Raw genomic sequence first — 13,179 nt, forward strand, 5'->3', positions numbered from 1 at the left:
TGTAATCCCAGCACTTTGGGAGGCCGAGGTGGGCGGATCACGAGGTCAGGAGATCGAGACCATCCTGGCTAACACGGTGAAACCCCGTCTCTACTAAAAATATAAAAAATTAGCCAGGTGTGGTGGCGGGTGCCTGTAGTCCCTAAGCTACTCAGGAGGCTGAGGCAGGAGAATGGCGTGAACCCGGGAGGTGGAGCTTGCAGTGAGCCGAGATCGCACCACTGCACTCCAGCCCAGGCGACAGAGCAAGACTCCATCTCAAAAAAAAAAAAATAAATAAATAAAATATTAGAAGTCCCTACTCCAACTTGAAATTTGGATGTATCTCCCTAGAGTATGTTTCTTCTCTATGCTGCATTACAATTTTTCTTTGTTGTTGATAGCTGTCCAGATTGAGGGGAGGCAGAAAAAGATGCATCTGTATGTTTCCATCTCTCCGACCCATTCTCTCCCTTCCCCCTCCACTTGCTTTCTTTCTCTTTTCCCTCTTCTGTTTACCCGATTCTATTTCTGATTCCAGTATGTAACAGTTCCCTCTGAAGCTCTCTCAATACCAACAATCCTAGCTAATGGTTTTTAAAAGTCAAATATTAAGTACTGGAGGGATAGAATGAGAGAATACCAAGACTGATAAGATGCAAATAATACTTTTAACATATTTACAATCTAGTAGAAATACAAGACATGCTCAAATGAGTTAATTATTTTAATATACTCTGTCTCTGAGCATAAAATATAATTATATATGCTCATTATAGACATATAAAAAATAAATAGGTAGAAGCTTTTCATAGATGTGTAATTACACCACTTGGAAATTACAAGTTGTTATATTTCCTTATAGACTGTTTTGTGTGTATTCACTTATATCCATCAAGTGACTACAGTTCAAGGCACTATATGAGAACCCTAAATATTGTACAAACAGGATTTGCTAAATGTCGGTGGAGAGTAACAGTCCATGGGGCTGATCATGGTCAGTTTGTGAGGCAGGCCTCCATATCTTGGTATGTATTGGTCCCTATAGGCTTGATAAACTCCCTGGAGATTAGATGATGGAGTAGCAGAGCTCATCAAGGGTGTGGAGGCCTGAAGGTACAAAGCATGCTCAGGAAATTTTGCCTATTCCGGTTTGTCTAGAGCACTTGTTCTCAACCTTACCTGCTCATTACTAATTCTGCTAAGTACAGAATTAAAAGAAGAAAAAAATCTAATGACCATTTCCTCCTGGGACTAATTAGATCGAAATCTTTGAACCCAGACTTTAGCGTTTTAAAAAGCTCCTCAGATGTACTGTTCAGCCAGGACTGGGGCAGGGAAAGCTACTGAACTCGAGCCTTGAGAATGAGAAGTAGAACAAGAAGAGAACTTTAAAAGGATTTAGGGGCCACAATGTGACTATGCAGCTGAATTTAGATTTGATTTAGTAGGCAACATGGAATAATTTGTTTCTGAGCAGGAGAGTGACACAATCAAAGTGGAATGATAGGAAAATTAATTTTGCAAGAGAGAGAGAATGAGTTGGAAGTAAGGAACCAGGAGGCCTCCTGGGACTCAGCAGAAGGCTCCGAGGCCACCAAATGGGTGTGGTGGTAGTGGAAATGGAGAAGAAGGGAATGTGAATGATGCTACTCAGTGGACTGCCAGTGTTAGCCATGGGGTTAGATTAGAGCAAGAGTTAAAATAATTCTTCAATTTTATCTCCAGAAGGGCTTCAAGAAGACTTTTTGTCTTGTTATCATCAGCTGTATGGAAGGTAGAATAAAAACCAGTTAGGAGAAAAGGTAATAAATGTGGCTTTTGATAGGCTGTGATTGAGTTGGAAGGGCATACCAGTGAAATCTCCAACACAAAGTTGGAAGTGTAGGAGAGCACTTAGGAGGTGGCTATAAGTGAAAATGTGAAAATTCTCTACATTAAAGGGATAGATGAAGTCACAGAAGTGGATGACATAATTGAGCAGGGTGTGTGTAGAGGGAAGACGGGAAGGTTAAGGACAAAATCTTTAGATGTATCTTTCTTGGAGTAGAAGGAAGAGGAAATGTTAAAGGAGATTTGATTCAATGAAACAAGTAGGTCAGGTTTCTATTCAAATATACAACAGATATAATTACAACAGATACAATTTATTTAGTTTTTTTTTGCTTGGACAGATTAATTTAAGTGCTTTGTATTTTCTTTTCAAAAGGTGATGGCAGTTTTGGATCAGTTTATCGAGCAGCCTATGAAGGAGAAGAAGTGGCTGTGAAGATTTTTAATAAACATACATCACTTAGGCTGTTAAGACAAGTAAGAAATTCAATAATATAATTATATTAAATTACACATTAATCTACTGGAACTCCTATTTTGCATACAGTTGTGAAAATGCAAAATAGTGACCACATTTCTACTTGAGTTTAATTATGCGATCCTAGTTTGTCTTTTCTTTGTGGAGTAGAAAGTTTAGCGTTACTTCTCCTGTTGAGAAACAAAGCACTATATTCTGAGAATCCTTATAATCGTGATACATAGTATGTTGTAAAATTTTTTGTAAGACTCACTTACACTCCTCTTTTTACTTTAGAACCTTGCTGTTCAAAATGTGCTCCATGGACAAGCAGCCGGGCATTACCCGGGAGATTGTTAGAAATGTAGACACTTGGGACTTTTCAGCGCCATATTTTTGTTCCTGATACTCCCCCACAGTAGTCAGACTCCTAGCTGCCTCCACCTGCTTCCAGACCTTGAAGCCTAGCAAGCTCCTGACTTCACCTTCTGTTTTCTTCAGAGTATTTATCTTTTACTTTTCTGGTCTAGGGAGAGAATGATTTTTATTTTTATTGAACATGACTTCTGTGTGTTCAGGGTGAAAGAAGAAGTTTAATGCATGACCTCACATTGCTAATTTGATTGAAGGTTAGAAATCTTAAACCAACACTCTCACTGATAAGCTCGCATCTCTCTTTTCTGGATTTATCCACTTTAATAAGAACCACTATTGATTACTTGCTACAAAGATGGAGAAAGTTAGCACGCTTATCCTATTTCCTACTCCCTGTCCCTGTCCGCTTCCTAAAATTTAAATTTGGTTACATTAATTTTCCTCATATAGTAACAATTATAACTTGGAATGATTTTCAAAGCTTCTGTTTTTTTAGTACACCAGCTCTAGACAGCATGGACTGACTCCTTGCTATGTGAGATGAGGAAAATTACCGCTATTCTTTCTCCTTTTCCCATCATCTTCTCAAGTTCTCTAATTTATTCTATTATTTTTATGTAGTGAAAGTTTATAACATTTATATTCTGTTCTGTACTCATAGTTAAATTGTTCACATTTTGTCTATAGTTTGATTTTGAGAACAAAACCAATAAATGCCATTTATATATTTTTTATTTGTACAGAACCAAAATATTTCTACTTTTAGATAAAGAAATGCAACCTTCTGTCACTAACTTTTCCTAATAGAATAGTAAAATTCCAAATACCAAAGTCAAATGGATTCTTTATTATGTATTTATCATCAATCTATAAAAATAAAGGCATATTTTAATTTGGGCCACAATTTTTACCCTGATTTAAAAAAATTTTGTTTTTAGAGATGGAGTCTCACTAGGTTGACCAGGCTGGTCTGGAACTCTTGGCCTCAAGTGATCCTCCCACCTTAACCTTCTGAGTACCAGTGGTGATTTATTTTATGTAGCTTTTTGAGGTTTTCTGATTATATACATATATTTTTAAAAAACATACTTCAGGAAAAGATATATATTTTCATCATGACTTCAAGTGTTTCTAAGTTCTTAGTCATACAGTTTGTATAACAGAATCTACTTTCTTCCTGAAGACATTCCTCATTCAGCACATGACTTACTGCTGTAAGCAGGAGAGATGGATTTCTAGGCTGCTTTTGCAGTGATCTATGAGTTAGTTTCCTTGCCCTCTTTGATTATTCTCAGTATTTCTTGGATTCCATCCCTTCTCTTGGTTGGATTGTCCTTAGTTTTTGTTGAAGAATATCTTCAAGTAATTTTTTTAAGAAAAGGTATTTGTAAGGTAAATGTTTTCAGTCCTTACATGTTAAAAATATCTTAATTTTGCCCTCCCATGTGGTTGATATCACACTTTATTTTTTAGGAATCTAGGTTTGAAATAATTTTTCTTCAAAATTTGAAGAAAATTCCATTGATTTTTAGTGCCCACTGTTGCTAATGAAAAGTCTGCCATCAGTCAGATGTTTGCTCCTATCTAGGATACCTTTAATTTCATTCTGAAAACTGAAAATTTGATCTTTTGAATTTCATTTGTTTTCAGTGTTCCGAACCTTTACAGGTATGTGTTTGTGTGCAGGTTGTTTTTCATTCCATCTAATTCATTATTTTGTGAAAAATTGTCTTCTGTGTATTCTCTTCTATTATTATTTCCTCCCTAACATTTATTAATCATTTTTATTGACAGCTACTATGTACCAGGTTAGGTGATGGGATATATGAAATATATATATAGTAGTAAGCTAAACCCAGTCAAGCCTCTGCTTCTCTGGAGCCTATATCTAGTTACTTATGATTCGTTATTGCTTATTATTGCTCCAAGAGTATATATTAGATGACAAGCCTTCTGGGTCTATCATCCATGTTTGAGTTCCCTCTTCAAGTTTTATCTATAATTTCTTTTACTTACTTGACTATCTCTTACAGGTTTCTAATTTGTTTTTCAGAATTGCATCATCTATTATTTAGCTTTCTGGTGAATTTTGTTTTGATAATCATATTTTTCATTTCCTATTCTTTCCATCCCCTCTGGTTGTTCCTTTGTAGCCACGTTTTTGGATAAAATGTCCACAAGTGTTTCTGTTCATGTCAATTAGAATTTTTTTTTTTTTTTTTGAGACGGAGTTTCGCTCTTGTTGCACAGGCTGGAGTGCAATGGCGCAATCTCAACTCACTGCAACCTCCGCCTCCCAGGTTCAAGCAATTCTCCTACCTCAGCCTCCTGAGTAGCTGGGATTACAGACATGCACCACAACGCCCGGCTAATTTTTTTGTATTTTTAGTAGAGATGGGGTTTCTCCATGTTGAGGCTGGTCTCGAACTCCTGACCTCAGGTGATCCGCCTACCTCGGCCTCCCAAAGTGCTGGGATTACAGGCGTGAGCCACCGCGCCTGGCTAATTTTTTTTTGTATTACTTGCATTATTGCTGTTTTCTCTGAGGTTATTTGCTCTGTGGGTTCGTCTTGATCTTTCTCTTTTATCTTGTCAGTTTTCCAAGAGTAGTTTTGAGTGACTTCTCATGAAGTAAGTACTATATTGATTGTTAAAGAAGGACTATATTGATTATTAAAGGTAACTAGAATGGGCATTCTTCACATTCATGTAGGTTTGCTTGTTCAAGTTACCACTTTCTGAACAAGAAGTTTAGACCATAGACTTTTAAGGGCTGCATACTGCTTAGGGATACTCTGTTCTTTAGGTTACATGGGCAGGGATCACTGCTGAGACCACACCTGCCAAAGGAAGGCAGGCTTTGCTCTCGAGATGCTGGACTTGAAACTGTTTCCCCTCCGCTTAATGCTGTATTATTTTTTTCTCTTCTTAATCTGCTGCAGAGTATCTAGATTAGGGTGTCCAATCTTTTGGCTTCCCTGATCTATATTGGAAGAATAATTGCCTTGGGCCATATATAAAATACAGTAACACTAATGATAGCTGATGAGCTTAAAAAAATTGCAAAAAAAGTCTCATAATGTTTTAGGAAACTTTATGAATTTGTGTTGGGCCACATTCAAAGCCATCCTGGGCCACATGCGACCTGTGGGCTACAAGTCGGACAAGCTTATTCTAGATACTTCAGACTCTGTTCTACATCTCTTCATAGATCAATAACTTGCTGCAATGAGCTTATCAGATAAATTATCTTCACTTTTCATCCATAAAAAAAGTCGTGGGAGGTACTCACCATAGGACTGGTTTAATCCAGTGACTCTGGCCAACTTTCTTTAAAATTCCTTTAACCTTGGTGTATTGGTTTAATTCCTTCAGAATGGCTTTTCCCATTGTGATAAACTGGTTCCAGCCTTCACGATTACTTATTCCAAGTACAGAAGAAAAGAGGGTACCTCTTTTGAGGACTTGTATTTCAAAGGAATCAAATGGCCTACATAATAACCCATTAAATAAATAGATGTCTCTCAGCCCCAGTGAGTCATCTGTGCTTTTCTCAACAAGCATTATGTTCAGGGCAATGCTTTGTGCTAATTGGCTTTAGGTCTTTGTTACCAAACTGATCACTGTGGCCCTGAGGGTGCTGTTACTTAGAATATTCTCACCTTTTCTGAGAGGCTGATGTTGGGGTCACTTCCCCCTGAACTAAAGTCCATGGGCTGCATGGGTGAGGGTTGAGTAACTCAGCAAATATCACGGTACTCTAAGGAGGAAAGGAAGGGGAATATACACTGTTAGTTAACAGTGGTTACTCCTGTATTCTCTCTTGTTTGGATACTACTGGGGATTTCTTTCTTTTTCTGAGTCTTTATTGACATTAGGAATGAGAGATAGAAACAGGGTGAGAGAGGAAGTAAAATTAAATGTGAATTCTTCCATCTTATACCAGAACTCAACTGTATTTTTGGAATCTATATATCCTTACTTTTCCCTTGATTTATTATGAAAAATTCTTAGTGGCTACACTAAGTAAATTTTGTAACCTTTAAAAAATACATAGTTATAATATTTTAGGTACCCTGAGTAATAGAAAATTTCATGTGTGTACAAAATATCCTGGGGGCATTTTAATTGTTAGTAACAACAGTCACACTGTAGTTCTAAAACCAAGTTGAACATTTTATATAGAGAAGCTTATCTGTGAATCAAATCTGGCATAATCTCTTTTAATGTGTAGGTAATTTGTTATATAAATCGATTATTTGGCCTTGCTAGTTGCCATCATGCATTTCAAATTTTACAGAATGTGTTTGGGGAGCTATAGTGGAAATCAGTACGTTAAAAATGTCTACAGAGCCAATTAAGATATAAGCAGGGAGGCAAACTAAGGGAATGGTGGAAGAAATTTAAAAAAAAGGGGGTGTGCATAATGTGCTTCTTTTCTTTAAAAAAAAAGAAAAGAAAAAGACAACAACAAAAAGAAAAATGACATTTGACGGTCATTCTACCAGTAGTCATGGGGCAGATCTATATTACACTGTACTATTACGCTCTTTTTTCTTTGCAATCAGTGAGTTGCTTTTCCAGGATAGAAAATTTGGATTAGAGCTCTGTCTGTGCCTATGAAAACAAGCAGAGCTAACTTAACTCATTCTCATCAGTTCTAACCAACTGACATGGGCATTACAAAAAGATTTTATCTACTAAGCAAATGTGATCACAGTCTGAAGCTTTGTTCTTGGAAAATCCCCTCTCAGGGTGTTCAGCCTTTCTTCTTCAGCTTGCAGAATTCTCCATGTTTCAGTTTCCTGATAAATCAGTGGGCGCTGCTACTCCACATCTTTGAAGCTGGTCGTTAAGAAGCAGCACTTCTGCAGCAATCACAGTTTAAAGCATGAATCAATTTAACATCACATAAGCTATACATTTCAATGGAGTTACAGTTTCAGAGTAAAGTGCAATATACAGTATAAAGCAAATCTGGAATTCAAGCCCAACAATGTCATAAAAGAGGCTGTGAAGTCTCACATGATGTGGGCCACGGAGAGGATTGTTGCCATTCAGATCTTAGCTCAAATACTACCACATCCTCGGAGTGGCCTGCCATGGGCCACCCTTACTAAGGCAATCCCTCTGTTCAAGCCAAAATGATATCTCGGACTTTTTTTGAATTGCAGAGAGATTGTTGCAGCCAGGGATTGTCTTAGTAAGGGTGGCCCATGGCGGGCCACTCTGAGGATGTGGTAATATTTGAGGTAAGATCTGAATGGCAAAACTTCAGCCATGTGAAGGGTGGAGGGATTTCTAGGGAAAGGGGTCAGCAAGGCAAAGACCCTATGATGGGAAGAAGCTGGGCACAGCTTGGGATTGAATGAATGCCAATGTGGCTGAAGGGTGGTGATTGAAGAGGAGGGGGAAAGGAGAAGGTCTGGGAGGCCTGGGGCACGATCACATCAGGCGGTGAGGCCATGGAAGTAGATGGGATTTTCATCTAAGAGAAATGGGAAGTCATTAGAGAGTTTTCAGGAGGGGATGATATGTATTTCTTTGAAGTTGAGCATTATCCTCGGTAAACTTTTGTAGTCGTTAAACCAGAGATTATAGGCAGGTTTTACCTCATATGCCAGTTGCAGCTGATTAGTAGTGGCTATAGAGAATCCTGGGCTGAGAAGGATTCTGTGGCTAACCAGAATTCAGTAGATGAGTTTGACATGGCCTGTTAGTATGACTACACTGTGTGCACTGTTTCTGCATTAAATGTCTGATAAAAGCAGAGCCAAAGGAAAAATAGAACTTAAAAATTTAATCCTGACAATACAGTTGACCCTTGAAAAACATAAAGGTTGGGATGCTGACCCCTTGTGCAGTCAAAAATTTGCATATAACTTTTGACCTCCCCAAAAAACTGAACCACTGGTAGCCCACTGTTGACTGGAAGCTTTACTGATAACATAAACACTTGATTAACACATGTTTTGTATGTTATCTGTATTATATACTCCATTCTTACCATAAAGCAAGCTAGAGAAAAGAGTATTTTATTTAAAAAATCATAAGGAAGAGAAATATATTTAATCTTCATTAAGTAGAAGTGGATCATTATAAAGGTCTTCACCCTCATCGTCTTCACATTGAGTGGGCTGAGGAGGGGGAGATAGAGGAAAGGTTGGTCTTGCTGCCTCAAGAGTGGCAGAGGTGGAAGAAAATTTATGTATGTGTGGACTCATGCACTTCAAACCCATGTTGTCCATGGGTCAACTATAGTTTCAAAACCAGCTTTTTATTACTGAAAATATGTGGAAAAAACTCAGAGAAGAAATAGAAACTTTGCTATGATCCAGTCATGCAGAGAAATCCATGGTCAGCCTGTTGATGCACTTTAAAGAAGGAGATACGTGGGTAAGACCTGATGTTGAATTACTCTTATATGATTTTGGACTTTTGCAGGAGCTTGTGGTGCTTTGCCACCTCCACCACCCCAGTTTGATATCTCTGCTGGCAGCTGGGATTCGTCCCCGGATGTTGGTGATGGAGTTAGCCTCCAAGGGTTCCTTGGATCGCCTGCTTCAGCAGGACAAAGCCAGCCTCACTAGAACTCTACAGCACAGGATTGCACTCCATGTAGCTGATGGTTTGAGGTAAGTAGGTCGTGTTGTTTTCTATTCAGTGCATGACAAGTGTGACCCCAGACTTACTCTCAGGTTCTGAGAACACTTCCCAGTAACACTGTGCCCCAGTAACAATTTATAAACAACTTGGATGAAAACTACCATTTCCCTGATCAAATTTTGTAATTTCAGAAAATAAGAGTATGGAAACCATGCAGAACCTCATAGCAAGTAGTAATAGACTTTTATCCCACAAGTTCTGCTCTAGAACCCATCACCTTAACCCTGTACTGATCTGCCTTCTATAAAAATGTATAAGTTAGGCTTCACAGTATCAAAGTTAAGTGTCAATTACATGATTCCAATGAGGAAAGATGAGTCCATACTTCTCAAGGGGACTAGAGTGATTCATGTTGGATTCTTTGGCATGACCATCTCACGTGTCTCAGAGGCACACCTATCTCTGCAGCCAGAGCAAGCTTTGGAGAGGGAGCACACTGGAGTGGAAAGGCTGTGGTCTTTGAAGACAAAAGGCCTGGGATTAATCACTATTCCACACATTTAGTAATTGTGATTTTATATCTCTGATTCCCATTTTTTAAATAGTCTGTGAACCATGTCTAATATTTAATGCATAAAATTGTGAAGACTTCTGTAATAATTGAAGACATTCCAGATGAAACTCTTGATGTCCCCTCTGCCATTGCTCCCCAACCCCAGTCACCCTGTTACACCTGAGAGTCACCTTACATTCCTTTCTTCCTCTCTCATCTCACAGCTAATCCTTCAGCAAATCTTTTCAGCTCTGCCACCAAAATATATCTTAATGCTTCTAACAATTTCTCTCACTAACGTCTAAATCTGAGCCAGTATCATCTCTCATTGCCTACTGATCCCCTGCTTCTACCTCTGTCTCATGATACGTCCCATTCTTCACCCAGCCTCTGGAGTGATTTTTCTAACATGAAAGTTGGATCAGAACTTGTTCCTGTTATCACCCCTCCCCTGCCTTATTTCTTGGGTACAGTGCTCAGCCTCTCCCATCCCTGAGGTTCCTTGCAGATACCAGAGGCTTTATATCTGCTGTTGATTTCACTCAGGAATGTCTGACTCCCAGATGTGCTCTCTACTTGTTATAAAGGATTATCTGAATCTATCTGAATCCTTTCATTCAGGACTCTCAGCAGAGAGGATGTCCCCAACGACCCTTTGTCTCTCCAGCCCCTACAGGACTATTGCTGCCTAGGATTCTTTATGTTTTCATTTTTTAAAAATTTATTTATTGTCTGTCTTGCCATCAGAATCTAAGTACCACGAAAGGAGGGACTTTTCGTCTTGTTCGCCATTGTATCTCTAGCTCCTAAAATAGTAAGCCTTCAGAATTACTGTGTTGACAGTAGGGGAAGAGGGAGAAAGGAGGAAAGAGGGAAAACAGTGCCTGGCACATAGAAGCCAAGCAGTGTATGCAGCTTTCCTTCTCTTCTTTCTCTTCTGAAATGCTATGAATATGCCTTTTAGGTAGTATCCAGAAATGTCCCTTCCTGAAAGTGTCCAGAAACTACTGAAAACTGTACAGATTATGAAATGAAACAGGGTGCAGGGATTTGGATTTGAGTTGATGTTTCTGCTTTTGAACACCGGGGGGAACCTTGGGTTAAATTAATCTAGGTAAAGTGCAGATTAGTCTCCTGGATTTCAATGCCCTCTTTCCTTCATTTAACTAACTCTAGGTTCTAGTTTTTCCTTAATTCTTCCACAGATCCCCAAAGTGTTTATTTATAAAGTGAAGAATTGCTATTTTTTTAACACTGTTTGAAACACCTTATCTCTAAAATGACTTATTCTAGTTCTCCGAAACTTTACTTTAAATAACAAATCCAGCAGTTTCTGATGAAGTAAATGAAATGTCAGCATATTTTAAAATAATTTGCCTAATTTGTTCTTAGCATAATGCCAGAAAAGCTTTCTGGATTTTGTATCACAAAAGGCTAGTAGGTTTCAGTAGCTATCAATCTTCTACCAGCACTAAGTATATTTTAAAAACTCAGCATTCAGGTTTATTTTCCCAAGTATGTTTCAGCACAGGAAATAAAATCATGCTCCTTTGAGTCCCTTAAATGCTGGAGCTGTTTAGAGTGACATACAAGAACTTTCTTCATGTTACATGCTTTCTCTTCCTCCATCTTGCTTTTAACTGTTAGCTTACTTCTCCAATTCAATCCACTTCGTTTGAACTCTTTATCATAATTCTATAAAACTTATGAAAATACAGTCAACTGCATTTTCTATATGTTTCTATGTTTCAATATCTTCAAACTGGAGTGTACTGCCTTGGTACATCACCCACTATGAATCTGTTATTTCTGTTATATCCCACACTTGCAAGGCCGGGATACTTGTTGTCCCATCCAGGCCAAACACCTTCCCCCAAAAGTAAGTATGCATTTGTCTACCAGGTCCTTGACTCCATTTTACATCATCTTTTTAGTAGATTCATGTATTTTTATGCCGCTCCTGCTGTCTTGGTTCAGTATGTCCAGGGAATTATCAGAATTTCTTTTCTAAAATAAAAATCGGTTTATGCTTGCAATTCCTTGGCAGTTCTCAATTATCTACAAAGTGCATCCAGACTTCCTGGCATAGCATCAAAGCTCTTTCTGTATGCCTCTTGCTTCCCTTTGCAGCCCCTGCCACCCCACTGCCCACACTGCATTCTGGCCTTGATGACAGGCTTGAATTTTCAGTTATGCTCATGTCTGCCCGTCATTGTATTTGTTATTCCTCTCTTTCCACCAAGTTGTCTGCATGGAGAGCTCATTTTCCTTAAGAATTTCCTCACATACCATCTCTACTGTGAAGCTCAAGTGTGTCATGAAGTGTTGGCTTCTCCCCCTTGTGTTTCTTGCACATGCTCCGTGCAAGACATTGACTTAGGTGCTAAAGAGGAAAAGCTAGACACTATATTGTTCTCGAGGTTGAAACCTTGCAGTCTAGTAGGAGAGTCAACTTTGCTGTCTTTACCTCAGTGTTTTTCTCCCTCTGTGCTTCCCTAGCACGTGGTACTTACATGTTTCTGGAATCTTGTTTAAACACCTGTTTGAGCACAATCCTTCTGGATTGTGACACCCTCAAGGGAGCAGAGAGACAAAGGTGGCTTTGTATACTAAATGACTGGCCCTCTTAGATACCTAGTACATATTTGTCAAATGAATGAATGCATTCTATTTTTGGAATAAGTCTATTCAGAATCAGATAAAGTTTACTTTAAGCTATGAAGAAAGAAGTCTCTTAGCAACTCTTACAATAATCACAATCAAAGAATGACTGTTTAACTTAATATAAACCAGTTTGTTTTAATAAAATATTTGACAATAGTCACGGTTACACATTGCATAAATTATGGCTAAATTATTGTCAGGAAGGAAATATCTTTACTTATTATTTCAAAAGCTATTTTGCTAGTCTATTAAAAGCTATTAAAACTGCACTTCTTAAGATTAAATTCTATAATTGAACATTTTAACTAACCAAGATATTATCTCTTTCCCACTGATATTATTTCAAATTAAGCTTAACTATTTCTTTTTAGCCTTTGGAAAGTATTCTGAAAGAGTCTGTGTTCTATAAATATACTTAGAGAGGCATGTCTTGTAAAGGATTTGGGTACTGTTCAATGATGTATGACTTGGCTTTAGCTTTTTTATTCTTAATCTCTCAGCTTTTCTCTTCAGCAGGGCAAGAGTACCTAATGGCCTTTCAGTAAGCCCTTGGTAAATTTTTCTTTCAAGCCCATTACTTACTGTGAAGGTCAACTTCATTAGTGTATTTATCTTATTTTTTTCAGCCCAAAATAGGTATATTGAAATGAATGGGCCTAATGTCAAATGTCCCAACTACATCCTGGAAGAGAGAGAATCTTCAGCTGTATTA

At 38.2% G+C, this 13,179-nt stretch overlaps 1 protein-coding gene across 1 annotated transcript in view; it reads left to right on the forward strand.

Moving 5' to 3' along the window:
- The window catches only part of LRRK2 (leucine rich repeat kinase 2), a 142,324-nt gene that overhangs the window by 101,368 nt on the left and 27,777 nt on the right, over positions 1-13,179 (forward strand). Inside the window, exons 39-40 of the mRNA XM_003252300.3 lie at positions 2,189-2,289; positions 9,089-9,279. Coding sequence (XP_003252348.1) covers positions 2,189-2,289; positions 9,089-9,279 — 292 coding nt within the window. The remainder of the gene's footprint in view (positions 1-2,188; positions 2,290-9,088; positions 9,280-13,179) is intronic.

The sequence above is a fragment of the Nomascus leucogenys genome, chromosome 11 (assembly GCF_006542625.1).
Source record: "Nomascus leucogenys isolate Asia chromosome 11, Asia_NLE_v1, whole genome shotgun sequence".
Classification (NCBI taxonomy): Eukaryota; Metazoa; Chordata; class Mammalia; order Primates; family Hylobatidae; genus Nomascus; species Nomascus leucogenys.